Here is a 19267-nt window from a genome sequence, read left to right on the forward strand (position 1 = left end):
GTTTTCCAGCACCATGAGACCATCGTGACATGTAGCTCAAATAGACCATATGTCACATTTAGCACTGACAAGACATAATGAGGAAGGGGATGATGCACACGTAGGACACACAACCCCCTCCCCCTCCTTCTCAGGGGACACAGATGGAAATAAAGACGCTGTCTGTCAATACTGACCTCTCCATGCGGATCGCCTCAGTCTTGCGCAGTTTCTCCTCCCAGGTTTCATTGAGCTCGGCAATGATTTTTTCAGATTCCTGAAAACAAAACAAAAAAAAAAAGAAAAGTGTAACGTACTTGTAATGTAATATTATTATTGTATTACAAGCCATTTCATTCAGTAACCACAGGCCCACCCAGGCTGGAATAATAATAATAAGATTTAGTTGTGACAAACATGTTTTCTTGGTGAAGTTGATATAATTTCAAATCTAAAGAGGGAAATTACAACACAACCTGATAACTTTGATAACGTTGCGTGATATTATACATGTGCAATGACATTTGTGACTGTAAACAGCTGCATCACCTTTAGAATATGAATAGCCTATTATACATTGCGTTGTGTGTGTCTCACTATTAAAGCTAAAAGCCAACAAGACCGAATCTATTTTGGTCCAATTTCCTGCGTATTTGCGTCGGTGCTTGACGTCATCGTATGACGGACAGACTCCGGCACCGTGGTTGCCATGGAAACTGCAGCTCCTGGCGGCTGGCTGTTGCAGCCCCGTTTGCTCGCTAATCGTATCCGCGGAGTGAGAGTGGGAGAAACATGAAGCTCAGAGGCCACATGAGGACTCATACGCAAAACGGGTCTTAATAAAGCCTGTGTGTGTGTGTGCGTGTGTGTGCTAAAATTAAACAACAACCACACAGACTGTTAATTGAATGAATTGAATAAATGTTTTGCTGCCTGTACGGCTAATGATTTTATTTTTAAGTTTCTTGACTTTTAATTCACAGATGTTTCAGCAATTTCAAAAGCTGCATCCACTCCACTTGTATTCAAATCTAACTACTTTCACTGTAGATATTTATACAGTACATAAAGCACAGGCGTAATGGTTCGGTTCTAGAAAGTTTCCCAGGGAGAAATGAGAGTGAGCTGCACCTGCCGTTTTCCTACTGTGACAAGTGCTGTGAAAAAGTGTATATAACTGGAGCTGCTATATTTTCTTCGCTTTTTAAAACAGACAATGGACATAAATTGACATATTCTGATTAAAAACAATAATAGATTGCTGATATTTGTATTGTAATATCCAGCAACAAGCATTAATGTTATATAGATGTCAATGGTGAATATGGAGAACTAGTAAAGGAAATATTTCAAATATTATTAACTTATTTTTGTAAAACATAACAGTGTGAATAGTGTTTTTGATCATAATCTTTAAAACAAATCTGATATTGAGGTTTGCAGATATAACATAAATGAAAATGCTTGTTACTTGGACTGTTGCCCCACATGACACTACACAGGTATAGTTATCTAGTAACATCTGGAGGGTATGGCTGAATGGCAAAAACTGGGAGCTCTTTCATTTTCAGAAACTCGTGTAGGTGAAAAAGATTTAAAGTTAGAGATGAAAGTGGCCATGGTTTCTGTTTTTTGGCAGGGTGGGCTCTGGGACTCTTCTCCTCTCCTAACAAGAGACTATCTACTATCACTATCTACTTTACCTTGAGTCTCTCGATGGCCTCTTCTCCTCCAGGTGTGGACATGATGCGCTCCTGGATGCTGGTGACTGACTGCAGGCCCCCCTGGCTGCACAGTGAGCCAGAGGACGGAGAGGCTGTCAGGGAACCAATAGGGGCTGTGGAGAAATGGCCAGGGCGTTGGTTCTCTGAGGCTATCAAGTATCTATGCTTATTGTTCTGAATGTCTTTGAGGTCTGAGCCAACAGCAAAAGAAAGAGAGAGAGAAAGAAAGAAAGAGAACAACACAGAAGACATGGGGAGGTGGGATAGGCCCGGGATAGTAAAGGGGGAAGAAACCACATAAAATGAAGGAACCAAAGACAAAAGAGAAAGAGAGACAGGAGGAGATGGGGAAAGAGAAAGGACAAAGGGGAGGAAAGACCAATGTAAGACACACGTTGTACGTCAGAGGGTTAAAACAAACACTGAGCACGAAGGTCGGCTACAGAGAGCAACAGTTTTCACTTCAGGTTTTCAACAAATTACTCCTCAACTTCTAGAGAAAATGTATAAGACTTTAGCTTGTGGTCTGTTAAAGAGTTTCTAGTAGGCGGATTTTACAGCATGTAGGTCAGTATTATAGTGCAGAGCAATCAACTTTGAGCTCTTAAATAGTAATGTGTACAAAATTAAGCAACAGGGATAAGTCACTTTGTTGCTTTTGTCTTGTACTGTAAAGTAAATGAGACCAATCTGTGAGTGAAAACTGCTATCAGTGTATAAACTACAGGATGGGAGGGTGATGGAGATTGCAAGAAGGTCCAGCGGGAGGACAGATGAGAGTCACTGACGCATGCTGCCAAAGTTCAGCCCGCAGTCGAGTGGATCGAGTCACTGCACACACACACACACACACACGTGCACTCGCACATCCATCATAACAGAGCCACAGCAGCCTCACTCAAAGGTCAGGCAGCTCGTGTCAATATAACGGCCTCAAGGATCTCTGAGGTAACACACAACGTGTTTTCCCCAGAAATGAATATCACAGGAAGACATTAAACGATTTGGAAGGTGCCGATTTTAAGGACATTCTGGCTTTTCTTCATCATCTCGAGCCAATCAACTTAACTTGCACACAGTGCAGAAGCCAAATATATGCTTTCGCCTTACTGCACAAGTGTTATGGTCAGAAACACATTACAGTTTAAGACCATTTTCACAGCACAAAAGGTCAAGAGGGGATACATGTTAGGAGTGTGTGAGAATAGAGAGGGGAGCACACAAGCAAACTAACTACAAACTAATCACAAACTATTAAAGCACGCAAAGTTAGTCAGCTCTGGTACATACACCTCTGGGGTGGCTATTAAGAAATGTTAAAATGAAGCACCTTTCCGTCTGTAGCTCTGAGCCTCAGTTTGAGGACTCAGAAGTGGCATTTTAATGCTTTGAGCACTGTCACCTGCAGTGGACGATTAGTGAAAGAAAACAAAAATAAAAAGCAGGGGATAAAAACACCGGCATGAAACGAAGCTGAAGAAAGTGAGACATGGTTATTAAATTATGAATTCGCGTTGGGGGTGGGGAAGACTGACGTGCTATTTTAAGAAACTGTTTCTAAAAGGGATATTTCTAAAGCGATTTGTGCTGCCTCACCCCCATCACTCTGAAAAACAACAGAAAAAACAAGCGCAAAGCATGCTAACCTAGTGGCATGCTAACCACTGCCAGATCAGCGCACTTTAAGAAGCATTTCTGAGTCTCTTTCAATTAAGCCTTTGCATTTTGGAGCATGCAAAGCTGGTAGCAGCTTAAATATACAGGTAATGGGGGTCATAAGCAATGTTAGCTATTAAAATTAGCGCAAATAGCGATTACACAATGCACGACTATTACACATATACACACATTTGATTCCACTTCCTGGGCAATCATCCCCCATAGGATCAACTGAGGGGAAGCAGGAAAAGATGAGAACGGTCAGAGGTCAGTAGCAGTAGAATGGGAGGAAAAGGTTACAGATATTTTTTTTAGAGAGTTGATTATGAACGATAACAAGGATGAGAAGACGTGGCATGGAAAGACTTGTTGAGTGCCACCTCATTAGTCATGATCTAAGCAGGCATTAGCATGTAGACAGGTTATTAATCACTTGAGCTACTAGAAATCATTAATGGGTATATTATGTCTCTAACTGACAAGGCTATGAGCCATTACTCATGTGTACGGCAAATGAAGTAGGATGTTTTAATGCATTCTTAAACTATCAATTGTTTTGTCTGTCACATTCAGCCACATGTAACTCTATAAAATGCCATTAACTACATATGTACAATATACCATCTAAAATATGGCTTAAATTTTGAGTTACATTTTAATTAACATTACTTTTAACCCTGTAAAGAGCTGTAATAAACCAGGATAAAAGGTAAATAGGTTTAAAAGGCTGTGTGAGATTTTTTTTTAGTATTGTACCAGGCACAAGTACAGGAACTGCGATGGAAACAAAGCGATGAGACAGCAATGAAGATAGAAGATGTTGCCAATTGGTTATAGGCCCTGACAGAGAAGATAGATGCCGTGTGGCTACAGATGTGGTCAGCTGCGACGTCATTAAACTCACTGTCCAGGATGTCTCCCAGGCCCTGGGCACGGAGCAGCTCCTTCAGTCGAGACACTTCGTCCTTCAGATCACGCACCAACTTATTGTTGGGATCCTCATTGATGACAGCATTGCATTTGATGTTCTTTGCGCGGTCAGCATAGCTAAAAAATAATAGTAAAATTCATTTGAAACTGCTAGAAATTTAATTTTTCTTAGTTAGTCTCTGTATCTTAGACAGAAACCTTACCGGAGTGTGCTGAGGGTTTCATCATAGTTGATATCTGCAGGACTGAGGGCAGCAACCATAGCTGTTCTGGAGTTTCCACCTGGTAAGATAACATCAGGAGATGTCAATTATGTGGCATTGTGGGAGAAAGGTCATTTTAAACAAAATTCACATTTTAATAACAATTTCCATTGGACTATACGTTAAAAATGTAAGGAACAAAATGAGCACTGAAAACTAAATCCACTAATATAAAGATTTCAGTTTTATTCGACATAACTACTGTGAACCACATGTGCCAGCCAGGACTGAAGATATACTGCACACCTGTCCTTCGTACATGCCTGAACCAAGAGGACCAGTGTGCTTGTCTAGTTAGGCTGAAATACAGTCTGCTGACAGTGCTCTTCTTAAATTGGCAGAGAGTAACGCAGACTAGCTCCAGTACTTTTTTTTTTTTTTCACCCCGACTTCCAAGTCCATTACACAAATGGATATACTCATTTGGATTTCACTCATGAATTTGACCACATAGTTTACAGACATAAATTAAACCGGTAGAGCGGGTTTATCAAGTGATGCCAATACTCATACCGAGGTTCTCCCTCAGCAGCCATGTCAGAACAGAGTCTCTGTAGGGGATGAAGTCAGTCTTCTTCTTCTTCTTGCTCTGCAGTAAACAAAACATCGATATATAACACAGAAATGAACTAATATAAGACTTAAAAGTTAAAGCTAAAATATGGATGGCATTAAAGACCGTATAATACAGTGAGTAACGACAAAAACAACATGGACAACAGACGAGTGGTCAGTTAAAATGAACTGATTTAATGCGCTTATGGTCCTGTGCAATGACTGTGAGATTAATTGTGCACATAGGTGATAAAAATAACAGCTGCAGAATCAACAGTTCGCATGGCAAAAAGGCAGTCAAATCTGTCTCGTGGAATGAAACAGAAATTAGAGGTTGAGCTGTCAAAGGGTTTACCTTGCTGGTAGAGTTATCCTGTGTAAGCAAGCATTACAAGGAGAAGAGAAGAGAAAACACAAGGGCACACATTACAGCATGCCGAGACGACAAACATGAATCCTTAAGGATTCAGGGTCAGGTTGAGGGTAAGAAAAGGGATGTTAAGGAGGAGAAGGACATAGAAATAGAATCAACCGTACTACACTCACCACTTCAGCCAAGGCAGAGATAACCTTTCCTAACGTGGTGAGGGATTTATTGATGTTGGCTCCCTCCTGCAACCACAGACAAAAAAAGTATTATTCCATATTCATCCAGGTTATATTAGCCAGTTGTCTGTCAATGTGTCTGTTAAGATGGGAGTCTTACCTTTAGCCTGGTGCCTTTAGCTCCAGTGGAATCTGCTCGTTCACTCCCTGCCAAATCCACCAGGCTAATTTTACTGACCTGCAGGGATGAAGTAAATGTATTAGATGCATTAGATGCATCTGGGTGTGCCATATAATGCCAAAAATAGATTTTTCTAGTCTTATGTTGAGGAAATAAAAAAAAAAAAAAAAGGCAGAACTCTACTGAGAGGACATAGTGCAACATGATCATAATACAATTAAGTTGTGGTTCATTATCATATAAGGGCAACTGTTTGGGTATATTTGGGATTTATTGCCTTAATAATTTGTAGACAGTTAGGTTAAATATTTTGCAAATTCTCTGCAGCCCATCACAGACTAATGTTAGCAACACACTGCAGCAAAACGAAAAAATTCCAACCATCTTTGGTGGGTTGAAATTGGTGGGATGTGTACATAGCACACATAATAATTACAAAACAATGACATTTAATCTGTTTCTCACACCAAAACTGATTTACTGTTATGTTTCAGTTGTGGCTCAGGGCTAGGGTTAGGGCAAAGGACAGAAGTCAGCGGTTTGGCACACAGGTCATTGCAGTACGAGGCAAGAATACAGTGACCCCTCATAGTTTTTCCCTGATCCAAGAATGCTTCTGAATATAGAAACTGTTCTAAATCAAACTGTGACAGCAAAAAAAAAAAGAAAAAAAAAAGGACTGGATTTGACTGACATTCAACTGGGCTCATAAAAAACTGATAGAGTTAAATGAGAGTTATAATGAAAAGACAAGTATCGAATACAACATTGATGATTTTTTTTTTTTTTTTTAAATAGTTAATTAATCAAACCATCAAAAACATCTGGAAAGCAGTGCAACCATTCTTCTAAGCCTTTGGACATTCCTGTCAAATGAGATACAGCAAGGCAGTAAAATCTGATGGAGTGGCTAAACACAAAGGGCATTGTGTTTACAATAACACAGTGGCCTTTGTATCTCCAGAGTCACAGGAAATGTTAAAAGTCAAATCTAAAATAGCTCTCTTCTCCAGTCACAGACTTAGTGGACCATGGGACAAGCCTCAGCTAAAATCAAAGAAAGAAAATGAAAAATCTGTATGAAGAAATGCACTATAAATAAAGGATCGGTGTACTTAAGTGTGAATGTTTCACTATGTAATTTAAGGATCCAAAAGTGGCCGTCTTTCTGGTCTGCTCTCACCTTTTCTGTGGACAGATCTGTCTCACTGTCATGTTTCTTTTGTGTGAAAACGATGGTGAAAACAGCATGGGACCTGCTGCTGGTCTCATTCATGTTGGTGGCGGCCACAGTTCTGTAGGTTAGGACATAACGGACACGGTCAGGAAATGCAGAATGATACGGATGTAAAACAATCCTGAGAGCGCCTTAATACATTTCTTCCTTTTAAATAACTACATAGGAATAATGGTGAGTTTTCATGGCTGTTACTAGAGCTATCATCACTGGGTTTTACACCTATTAGGGTGAATCGGGTCTAAGGGATTACTCTGTGCAGCAGAGGTGTGTAATACTGTAAGGACAACAAAACACAAATACACAAGGCGCACTCCGAGGGAGAGTCACAGGGGAGATACGGGCTTTACACGCCACGTTCTACAAATAAGCCTTCTGAGTCAGCACAGAAAGATTAAGGCAAGGTTCACTCCTCCCTACCGGAGCTCTCATGACACACATAGATTACAGTCACTCAGTCATTTATATTTACATATTTCAATGAGAAACAGTCATTCCCTTAGACTAATTAAAAAAAAAAATGTGATAAGAACATTTCCTGTCTTCTATCAACCTGAATGACTGACGATATGGGTTCATCACAACCAGTATCGATTTCCCCTGATTCCCATGATCCAAGCATGATCTCAGGGTTTGGCTCACCGGGCCTTGTTGCCTGCGTCCATCAGGTCAGCGATGTCTGTGTAGGAGGTGACGGCTAGCTTGGACAGGTCCTCCACATATGGACCCAGCAGCGGATGTTCTCGCACTCGTAGGTTCCCTTTATTCTTGGGATTCAGCAAATCTCGCACTCGCTCACAGTAGATCTCCATGTAGCTGACCTGGAAATGGTGTTCAAAATAATAGAGAATCAGTTCAAGTGACACGAGATTAAACGAATAAAGGGCTTTTGTCTGTTTCCTAGTCAACAAAATAATCAGAAAGAACGTGCAGAAAAGCAGCAAGGCCCAGCATCTTTGAAGCTACAGTCAATAACTTATTGATGTCTGACTATTACCAGACACACCGCTCGGATAAGGCTGGGAACGGGTCATCAGAGACAAGCCAAACACAAGAGTCAAAGGCGGGGGTTAACAATAAGGATTACTGATGCCAAAGCAGTCTGAGACTCACCTCTACTGAGTAGGAGAGGTCCTCTTTATTGCAGTCGTCATTGATTTTCTCGAATAGATCTTCACATAGCTGGGAGACAACGAGAGAAACAACATTTTAGTGCGAATTAACAGCATGTGGAGAGGAAAAAGAGCAGATAAAGAATAAAGAAATCTGTGGAAAAACAAAGAAACTACTAACATATGATTTATTATCATTCATATGACTTGTGAGTTAATACGTTTAACTTGTGTTTAATATATTCTGAAAGGTAGAGTGAAAAAGAGTCTGGTGTCATCGGAATAGAAAGTATAATGTTAGATGAACTGATCACAGGAAAATATGTATAGGGCTGAAGAGAAAGGGACCAGCAATGAAACCATCGTCGTTTGTACAGCAAGTTGTCTTTCTGTCATTGTCCAGGGGAATAAACATAATTCGTTAAAACTATATTCTGGGTTTTAATCTTACTCGTGTCCTCCTCCCTATCTTTATTTCCCTAAACAAGGGCGAGCAAGGAAAACGTAAAACAGCTGATATGAGATAAATGACCCAGAGACAGACAAAAAAGTGCAGAGCTATGGAGCTATCTCATTACTATAAAGTTGGGGAAAAAAATCTTTAGAGTCCAGCAGCAGCCTCAACATTTCAGAAGTCGATCGATTTGGTTTAGAATTATAACAAGAACGACCGAGGGACTCATAGTCACTGGTCGTTTATTAAAGACACGAGCTCTGGGGTTCAGGGTTTGCGCTTCAGTACTATAATGAAATGGGTAAACGTTAGAGACCACGGGACAAGAGGTTTCTGTCTTAATCTCTGCAGTCTAGTCAATCAGTCAGAGATGTATTATAGAACAAACCATGGGAATGATTCCTTCCTGGCCCTCCTCCTGTTTCCCCATCATAGTGTAGGATTTGCCAGCTCCTGTCTGGCCATAAGCAAAGATGCAGACGTTGTAGCCCTCGAAAGCATGCGCCAGCATTTCCTTGCCAATGTCATTGTAGACAAGGTTCTGTGATGCAAAGCTGGGGTCTTCCGGCTGTGGGAAATGGAGAAATATAAAATATTAAATGTACGTAACTACTGGCTGATTGTATTTCTTTTCTTCTTTTTGGTCATAATGAAGGACAAAGGAAGAAAGAAAGAAAACTCACCGTGGTGTGTGACCAGTAAGAGTAATCAAAACTGAAAGTCTTTGCTGGTTCCTTTGGGGCTTTGGGGTTGAGGATAGCTGTGGGAGAGGAACAGAACTGGGAATTAGTGTTTGATAACATCTAGTCTGAAGGTGAATTAGACATGATAACTGATCCAGGTCATTTTAAACGCCAGACAACACATTTGAATTATATCTCCTCGACCGAAAAGTTTCTTCTGTGCACTCAGTTTAATTATTATATGTTATTATGATAAGCCTTGTGTTGCCTTGTTACGAATTTGCTTATTTTTTGCAAATGAATTTCCTCTTGTCTGCCACTTCCTTTTATATCACTCACTAAATGATCTAGTCACTCCAATGTCTTCCCTTCATGTACTTCTTCAAAACAAAATACAACACACACACACAAATAGTGGTTGCCTCAAGATCTTGTTCCTCATCTGGAGCACTAACGGTGATATATTAGGAACAGGAAGTCACATGAATCTGTGACGGATTATCAGACATCAGGTTTTTTTTTCTCTTTTTTTTGTAGAACTGCAACTGTTGCTTCATGCTTTACCAAACACAACACCTACTGCTTTCATTCATCAAACGGACTGATGATAATGCAAAATGCAGAGAGGGAGTGATAACAAGGCCTACTTCTCTCATGCCACTTCACCTGTTGTGTGACACAATATTTGCACACTATCCCGCCATTCCCTGTGGCCACACAGACATTTCTTAATGAACAAGAATCTGCTACCATCCCTGGTATGTCATTCCCCTCAAACATGCTGGCTGCACCCCTGGGGCAAGTGTACTGGTTTTGACACTGTGACAGGGACAGAGCAGGATGCTAATTTACTGTAGGATATTTCTAGATAGCCCTGTTGTTGCTCAAACCCCCCTCTTAGACAAACTGCTCTTTGAATGCTTCAGCTTGCCTTGTGTCATGCTACAAAGAGTTTGCTAAGTCCTAGGCAGACGAAGGCATAACTACATTGTTGGGGCATGAGAGGGGGGGGGGGGGGGGGGGGAGAGGAACGTGTGAGTAAGAGGTTACCAAAAAAAGGACTGACAGACTAAAAGTAATGTGTGTGCTGAAGGGCCTAGCAACAATCCAAACAGATCAACAACAGAAACCAAAAGGTGAGACAAAGGAAAAAAACTGTAAGAACAATAAGTAAGAAGAATACAATCTGTATACGTAAAAGCCTTTTCAGTCTTTCCAAGCCAATCGGCAGCGCCAGCCACAAAGCAGCGATTAGCTTTGTTTCATGCAAATTCTCTGCTTGGCTAATGGGCGAATTAAAGCTAGGACTTGACTCGAGGGTGCTTGAGAGGCTTTTGCATCAAGATGTCGCCAGCAGAGTGCCTTATGTTCTCAGAGGATGTCAGCATCCTTATCAATAATGCAGGGGATGATGAGGAGAGACGGGGATTGCGTATCGCCCTCCGTGGGTCACATGCTGACAGAAAAGCACAGCGTGTCCTCAGAAACCAGAACGCTAACGCTAAATATGCGATGATTACAACAACTGCTTTTTGCACTGAGGAAGCGAAAAAAAAAAATGCAATAGTAGAAATAATGCACTTGCTTATACAGTCTTTAACTTCAGGTTAAGGTGCACAGGCGGAGCAGCAACTTCCATATTGGGCACTGGAAGAGGATATAGCTAGACAGGTGGCTAAATAAAGCCCCATTTCACCTTTGACATGCATCCAAAGGGAAACTGGAGACAGGGCATGAAGAAATGAAGGGGGATTTAGGTTACCGATGCCCCTATTCCCCTTTCCTGGAACAATCTACAGTGGCTATTAATGAGGAAGCAGCCTAAGCAGCTCTGATACAGTGTCAATGAGGGAACTGAGCAGTATTTAAAAAAACAGAGCCAGCACCACATGTGGGGCATTTGAGCAGTGAGATGCCCATTAGAGGCCAGCACACTGATGGTGACAAATTAGCCTTACAGGGAATCACAGCTGTTCAAGCAAGACACAAGGTATGACGTGAGCTTTCTAATCTTCAAGTCTGTCAACTGCCCACGTTTGTTCTTGGACTCTCACCAGAGACTAGGATGGATTTTGCGGTGTAAAAAAAAAACAAAAAAGTATCCGAGGTGAATCACGCTTGTGTCGTCTCAATCAAATACCCACGCTATTGCTCAGAGAACAGATAGTGGCTCCACTTATGCAGTCTTCTCGGTGCGTCACAAGAGTGGGTCTCTAATAAAAGCAAGGGGCAAGGATGCACGATTTACCCAACAAATAGAGCTGTGACCGCTGTTCCCGTCTGAGCCTGGGAAAGGACAACGGTGACGACGGTTACGTGTACGTGAAATCTAATTGCTTCTCAAATTGCATCCAGACATTTTGGATGCTTCAAATTGCTGAATTTAAAAGAAAGCTTCATCTCTGCCGTCTTGGCTTAAGTAGGAGCAGTGCGCCACACATCCAAGCATGACTCACCTATTTTATGTCAGTACAAGTAACAGCTGATTTTCTATGCCGTCACCTTTTCATCACACCTGACAGACCCACGAGTCAAATAGGAAACTCCTCTGATTCACACATACATGCAGTAAACATTCAAACCCAGAGTCACATCCTGCACTTGAAACGGCAGATGCATTCTGCTGCCTCATAAACAACGTCATCACTCTGTCTCTCCCCAACCATGGCAACAGGTACAGGGACCAGATTCTGGTTGCCATAACAACTTCAACTTGGCACAGAAGGGGAGGATGCGGCACATTGCGCTCCCTCTTCTCTCATCTCAAGCGTTACCCACGACTTCTCTCTATAAAAGGATGTAGTTACTTAAAATGCAGGTTTATGGACAATTACAACCGTTCGTCAAACACTTGATTTCCAGATTTTAAATCCTTCAGGAAACAGGCGGAGGGGCACATTCTGAGAAAGCTTTCGGATTTGTAACGAAGACATTAAGCTACTTATTATGTCAGACCCCGTAAGACGTGTGAAGAAACAACTTTTACTGCACAAAAACCTTTTACTTGGTTTGCAAATGGAAATTCTAAGAGCAATAAATTAAATTAAATCCAGCACTGATTTGACGCATACACGGAAATACTAAAGGTCCACGGGTAAAGCAGTGAGGGCAAACATACTGTGTAATCACGAGGCCATCAAATAGCACTAGACATCCATTACATAAACATGCAAATCTGTGTTGGGGACGACGGGGGAGACACGACTCGAGCTACTGGGTGGTACATGAGGACAAATCAAATGTTCATTTTTCCAAAATGCCACAGCTCTGCATTTTCACTTCCTGTTCCGAACAACGACGGACTAATAGGATGCTAGCACTCTACGGGGGCTCTCTATTTCAAGGCAGGCTGGAAATCAGTAAACTAACCACATCCTGCTATCTAAAGAACATCACTCAGTTGGCTGTAGCTGGCAGACATTTTGTGCTACAGTGTTCAACATAGGGGGCCTTATAATCCAACCAGGAAAGGAAAAGACACCCCTCAATAATTAGGTTGTTAGAAGGTCCCCGAGCACCAGATGGGGACTAAAAGCTAGCCCCTTTCACGTGAGACGAGCAGACGAGCAGAGACTAAAATGGCTGAACGTATCTGCCTCTTCCAGTAACCCTCAAAGGAGCCTGCTAGCTGTTAGTCCAAGTCGATCAATCTGGGACCACAGGAAAGGGGTGAGGGCATTAAATAGATGCATATGTAAACCTCGAAAACGAAAACAAACTATCTAAACGAAAGCAGACAGAGAAAAAAATATACAGTATGTGCAGACTTATAATTACAGCATGTGCTTCTGTCAGCAAGCCTGAGGAATTTTAATAGCATCCCCAGGGTGTGTGCGCATATGGGCAGCGGCGTGATGTAATAGTTCACATCTGAATAACATTATATCAATCATTTAATTCATAACATTTAAATTACTCACAAGATTAGCAACATTTTCCACCAAATGAAAATGATGATGGCACCAGCCGAACCAAACGTGCATACGATGAATTTCAGTAAAAGAAAAGAGACTGTCAAGTAGTTTAAAAACATATTCTCCTACTAAGCCTCTCAATAATCCACCACTACTGAATATTTTCTGATCTTGTAATAATTAATTTAACTGTTTAAAATTCAACACCATTGCGCGGTCACGTTTGGTTCCCAATGCCTAAAGGGCGCATCTCTTCTGGAAATATTGGGCTGGATCGAAGCGTGAACATCAGTGCCGATCAATAATTTAATCGGATAAATGGGAGTGTAATGCAGACATGAAAGGAAAAGCAAGAACCAATGTGAGTGGCACTCTTTGCGTCAGCGCTGTCTTTTTACTCAAGGGCGGGGCTCCTCACACAGACTAAAACTTTCCTCGAGTTGACAACTGCGACGCATTTTATCCCTGTGACTGCAACTAAATCCACAAGGGCAGTTCTTATAGAAGAAGCTACAAACAAATGCTAATGTAATGGTTGAGCCTAATGAGCTATGAACCTCTTTAACGCCCTCCTCTCGTACAGCACTATCCATATCGCTGATTGTCTATTTGCAGAGAGAGGCAGCGGGCAGATGAGAGAGTGATTACAATTGAGTATTGAGCTGAAGAAGCCACTTGGATGAGTGGTGAACTGTCTTTCAAACGACTCCAACAAGTCCAGATTTCTTTGTTTTATCTGCGATTCTCTGAACGACTGAGAATCTTCACGAGAGGGTGAATAATGCCAACAAAGAGGTTTAGCTAAAGGAAAGGGACACAAGTACGAATCACAGACACTCGAAGGAGGCTCCATCCACAGGTATTTTATGTGCCATAAAGTGGCAGGTGTTGTACGAATAAAACGCACTGTATACTGTATATACAGGATGTAAATGCAGGCTGATAAACTGGCATGCCCCCTCTGATCAAGAGAGAAATTGTTCAGTTAAAAACTCCAGAGCTCTCTACATACGGCTTTTTACAAACGCCCACCTGTGTCACGGCTCGTGCATGAATAGGGAAGCAAAGCAGCTGCTAACATGGTGTGAGCAGGGCCACAGTAATGCTAACATGGTTGTTCAGTCTTAAATAAAGACTGGATGTGGTACATGCTGAGGTGGCTGCATAAATACTCTGCATGCTGTATCCAGTGCCTTTAGAAGAGAGAGAGTGTGTGTGTGTGTGTGTGATGGTTCGGTTACCAGGGCTGCAGCACAGGTGACAGAGTTGTCACTTGGCTGCATCTCAAAGCTGAGGGCTAAAAGTAGTGTCTGAGCACTGCTGTGCACATTTGACAAACAGCTGAGCTTCTTGCAGCCACAACACAGGACATACAACATCTCCAAAACAGAAACCAACATGTGGTATCTTGATTACCCTCTTGGATAAAGTTCACTTTCACGGCTGGTCAGGGAGATGCCATGTGGCCTTTAATTAAAGAATACCCACACAGCAATCCAGTCCTCGTCTGAGGGGCACTCCTGCCAAAAACACTGGAACTTTCCAGGGAGGCAGATGAGTTTGTCTCGCCACGGGAACATGACCCTTCAAACTATAATCCATATCAGACAGCAAACTTTCTATTCATGTGAAGAGCTCACATTTTCTGTTTATCAGATGGTTTGTAAATAGAGGCCTACATCATGACTGAAACTGTAAAAGGAAGGCACAAAGCAAAACCGCTCTACTCAGAAGGCTGATCACGTCATTTTTCTTTTCCTTCTGGGTGAAAGGAGATGAGGGGGGGGAAAAAAAGCACAGGAAGACACCAGAACAAAGCCCTGAATGCAGGGTACTGCAGTTGACAACAGAGTCTGCAAAACACATTAGGTAATCTGTTATGACAAGGCTTTATGTGCCCAGTCCCCTCCGTCACAATGACCCTTTTCACACTGCCTTACCCCATCTCCTTTTTAGAAAAAAAAAAAAGGGGGCAGCCACATTCAGAAAAAGAAACTTTCAATGTTTTCATTTGGAAGGGGCCAAAGTCAGCTAAATGTAAACTGTATGTTAAAAACAATAAGACTGCAAGAAAATTATATTTTACTGTATTTATTAAAAAAAAAAAAAGAGAGAACCCTATTTGGAATTAACAAATTACATGGTTATCTTAATGAAACTTGATCTAAAGAGGAAATCCGAGTGTGTGTTTACATGCAATGTAATAAAAATCTCCAGCTGGTCGGCAAGCACATTTAATTCCGACCAAACTTAAGCGGATTTCTTCAGCGCATTTCGAGTAACGGTCCAATGAGAAGACACAAAACGTAGAGGGGACGGATGTAGAGGCATCTGGAAAAAAGCCTTGCCCCAATACAACAGCAGGTGTTTCCTATGAACGTGACATTTAAAAAAATAAATAATAATAATAATACCTGAAATCATCTGAAATCTGACATAAACGCATTTAAGTGCAGGTACACACAAAAATTATTTTGTCTCATAATCAGAGAATCTGAGTTTCGTTGTAATTTACCAACTTCGTTGGGACAAAAAAGGCAAAACCAAACTCACGAATATAAATACATAAAAGTGATTATAGGTGGGGTTGCCTGTTTAGCTAGAAAGCAGCTTCAGTCGTGGCCTATGTGCCAGCTGTTCCAGCTCTGACTACTGTCTATTTATACAGCAGCAGATGGCACTTAGTGCTTCGCATGCCGACAGACTGTCAGTGACAGGAAGGAATGGACAGATTTCAACCGCCCAACCTTTCCGCTGAACTCATAGCCAAACCATACATTGCTTCCAGCCCACAGACACCGACAGCTAGCCAGGGCTCTGAGTGCCTTTTGATATTAGCAGCTCACACTGACTCACCGCGTCCAGGACAACAGAGACTAAAGAGACGCTTCTAGAAGCCACCAGACAGAGAAAACATGCAAAGCCAGCAGGACTCCATTCAGAAGCTAAACAAACAGAACTACAACAAAGAGAGGGATACCAGACAGCCTCTCAGGTGATTACATGGAGGTTTAAGCTCACACAGCACACGGAACTGGAATGAAATCAAATAACGAATAATGAAATAACAAGAAATCTAAATATAAAAGCTTCCAAGAGTATTTCCTTGCAGGTCTATTTCAATTCTGTACAGCTCATCTAACGTGGTCGTTTCTTCAAGCGTTAGCGTTAACAAAATGTTACAGGATCCTAAGTGACTGTAATTTACACAGCTCAAAGAAGCAATGTGTCTCGTGGATCAGGTCCAAGGACTATATTCTCCTCTGTGCAGGTGCTGCCCCAAAGGTCAGAAGTGCAGCAACACCACCTCAGCTTTAGATGAGTATGGTATATTTCAATTTAAAAATAGCACTTAATGTATTGACGGCTGAATATAACCTGGGTCAGCGTTGTCACAATCAGGTTTAGGGGTGAAGGTCTGCAAAAACTATAAAAGGAAATTTGGGTTTTACAAAGGGGAATTAACGATTCTAATCAAAACTATGGGGAAAGAGAAAGAAAATATCAAGTAATAAAACTTCTCAGCCACACCAGAGACACCGATTCCAACTTTTTAATTAATTAGTGCCTTGTCCTAAAAAGCTTTCCAAATATCTGCTATTGCTTGCTATGGAGAAATAAATTAGAAAACTAAATGTATAGAGGAACAATAACTTTTTCAAAACCTTGAATACGATTTAACGTCGTCTCAAAACAACACACATATCGTCATATGATCCAAGCAGAGTGGGAAGAGGAGTCTAGACCAGGCTGTGCAGACAAGGGAAGTACAGAGACCCTTACATTCACTGCTCAAACGGGCACCCATTTTACAGAGCAGTGACCTGGATTTCCTCAACTAGCCTCCACTCAACAATCAAAGTCGCCTTCTAAATGCATTCTGGCTTTGTGTAAGCATCATGACATCGTGAACACAGACCGGGCACATTCATCTGTTTCCTCAATGCAAAGCTTTGAGAAAAACAAAACAGATTAAGCTGCATCACTTGGTTTGTGATGCAAGAAATAATTGAGGGTTAGCACTGACCTTTGTCTCAATTATTTTAATGTTTTCTCTGTGGGGGGTGGAAATGACGCATGCATATCTACGCATTTATGTGTGTACGATGGCTCCACTGTGGAGTATCAGAGGATTCCAGTAGCCAAACCAATCAAGGGTCAGCCATTCAGTCTTATTAATTAGGGTTTAAAAAAAAATATTATACCGCCAACCCCCACCCCCACCAATTCTTACTCATGAATAATACAAAGTGAGCATCGTGCCCACCAACAAGCTACCCGTGCCTGGACTGCAAAGCTCTCCGGTGTGCCCTCTGAATTCAGCCCTCAAGACTGTGGGAGGAAACCAAACAATACAGTCTGGAAAGAGAAGCAGTGTCGGTGAGGGCACAAAAACTAAAAAAAAAAAAAAAAAAAACTAAACACATTCATTCCCTTGAATGTGGGAAAGTCCAGCCATTTCATCCAACTTAAGCAGTGAAGCGAAGAGTAGGTGAGAGGAGCAAGCCAGGAGTGCCACGGCATTAACACAAACATGCCATTATCTGCTTTTTAGCCCCTGCTTTTATCCTCAAGACAGGAGATGAATGGTGTCGGACGTGGGCTGCTGTGAGAGTAACCTGATTCGAAGAGGAGATGTGGAGAGATTTATGTTCTACTATAAATTCACAGTATAAAAATATATGCCCAGCCACGTACTGTAGGTCTAAATAAGAGAGCAGCTGCACAGGAACACAGGACATTAAACTGCTGTATCTGAGAAGTGTATATACAGTGCCCTGTAAAAGCTTTATTGTTTACATTCTTATCAATCATGCAATGCCATCAGGAAGACAACAAGTCCAAACATACAGTCAGAGTCATAAAGAGCTATCTTTAGAGATAAGAAGAACAAGGAGGCTGATGATATGGCCTCCGCAGATCCCAGATCTTGACATCTATGAGTCACAAGAACGATGGCAGGTTCTTTCATGTTCTGTCAACGTTGGCTCCTTTTCATGCCGCTTTTATGTATGTAAACATTAAAATGGAAACGCAAGCCATATTTCGGCTGTGGGGGCACACGCTCTGAACGATGATTACACATTGACAGATACTACATACACTGTAATTGCTTTGCCTTTCGTTTAGTTTCAGCCCAGCTGCATGAATCTAATGCATTTGCCAGCCTACATCGCGGCGAATGACTAAAAATCCCGTCATCCCTCGCTGCTGGACGACTGTACGCGAATGCTGCCTCACGCTGCCCTACACGTGAATAGCGCTCATGCACGACTTTCACTCTCCCTGCTGCCATGGCTGCGTTCACGTCCCCCCTCCCCCCCCCCCATCTCCGAGTCAGCTCCTCTAATATCACACAATTTCTGCAAAAGACTCACGCAGAGGCCGCCAAACACGATCACAAGCTGGATGGAGGGAGCTCGAAAACGAGGAGGGGGAACACATTTTAGGAAAGGAAAGAAATAATTCACATAGCATGGGTATAGAATGACTACTGCGCATATGGTCATTAGACAGTGAAAACGAATGCATTTGAAAACAACAGTCCTGCACTAAATCTTAGATTCAGAGAAGTTACGGTACAGAGCATTTAACATAAAAGAGAGCGAGCGCTGTTAATTCAACTGTGTCTTCATTTTGGAGGCTGTGCTTTGCAGTACTGTTACACTGTATTGTACCAAGACATGTTCCTATTATTTTGACAACCCCATTTTAGTCAGTGGGCTAGGCTAAATAACAGAAACCCTTTTAATTCAATCTAAACAACACCACATCCTCCAAAATGATCATCCAGTTGAATCATCACCTTTCTGATGCCGTTTCAACATAAACTGAACATTTTCACTAGTGTTCCTAATGTTTTGCCATATGAGTGTATACACCTGTAGCTGGTATGCTATTTGAGATCCTGTGTAACAAAACAAACAAACAACAAAACTAATAAGAGGGAACAAGACTCAAAGGTTTAAGCAGCAGATGGTAAAAGGTCAACAGAAGTTGTGGTGTGAAAACCACAAGTGGCCTGGTTGG

At 41.7% G+C, this 19267-nt stretch overlaps 1 protein-coding gene across 5 annotated transcripts in view; it reads right to left on the bottom strand.

The window, feature by feature from the left end:
* The window catches only part of kif1b (kinesin family member 1B), a 55356-nt gene that overhangs the window by 29263 nt on the left and 6826 nt on the right, over nt 1-19267 (bottom strand). For all 5 annotated transcript variants that reach the window (XM_084553825.1, XM_084553826.1, XM_084553824.1 and 2 more), the window contains exons 3-14: nt 9324-9400; nt 9029-9208; nt 8188-8256; nt 7717-7895; nt 7021-7132; nt 5817-5894; nt 5657-5722; nt 5069-5144; nt 4496-4574; nt 4267-4409; nt 1683-1816; nt 177-256 (exon numbers count right to left, since the gene is read on the bottom strand). In XM_084553825.1, coding sequence (XP_084409951.1) covers nt 177-256; nt 1683-1816; nt 4267-4409; nt 4496-4574; nt 5069-5144; nt 5657-5722; nt 5817-5894; nt 7021-7132; nt 7717-7895; nt 8188-8256; nt 9029-9208; nt 9324-9400 — 1273 coding nt within the window. The remainder of the gene's footprint in view (nt 1-176; nt 257-1682; nt 1817-4266; nt 4410-4495; nt 4575-5068; nt 5145-5656; nt 5723-5816; nt 5895-7020; nt 7133-7716; nt 7896-8187; nt 8257-9028; nt 9209-9323; nt 9401-19267) is intronic.

This window comes from Chelon labrosus, assembly GCF_963514085.1.
Source record: "Chelon labrosus genome assembly, chromosome: 10".
Lineage (NCBI taxonomy): Eukaryota > Metazoa > Chordata > Actinopteri > Mugiliformes > Mugilidae > Chelon > Chelon labrosus.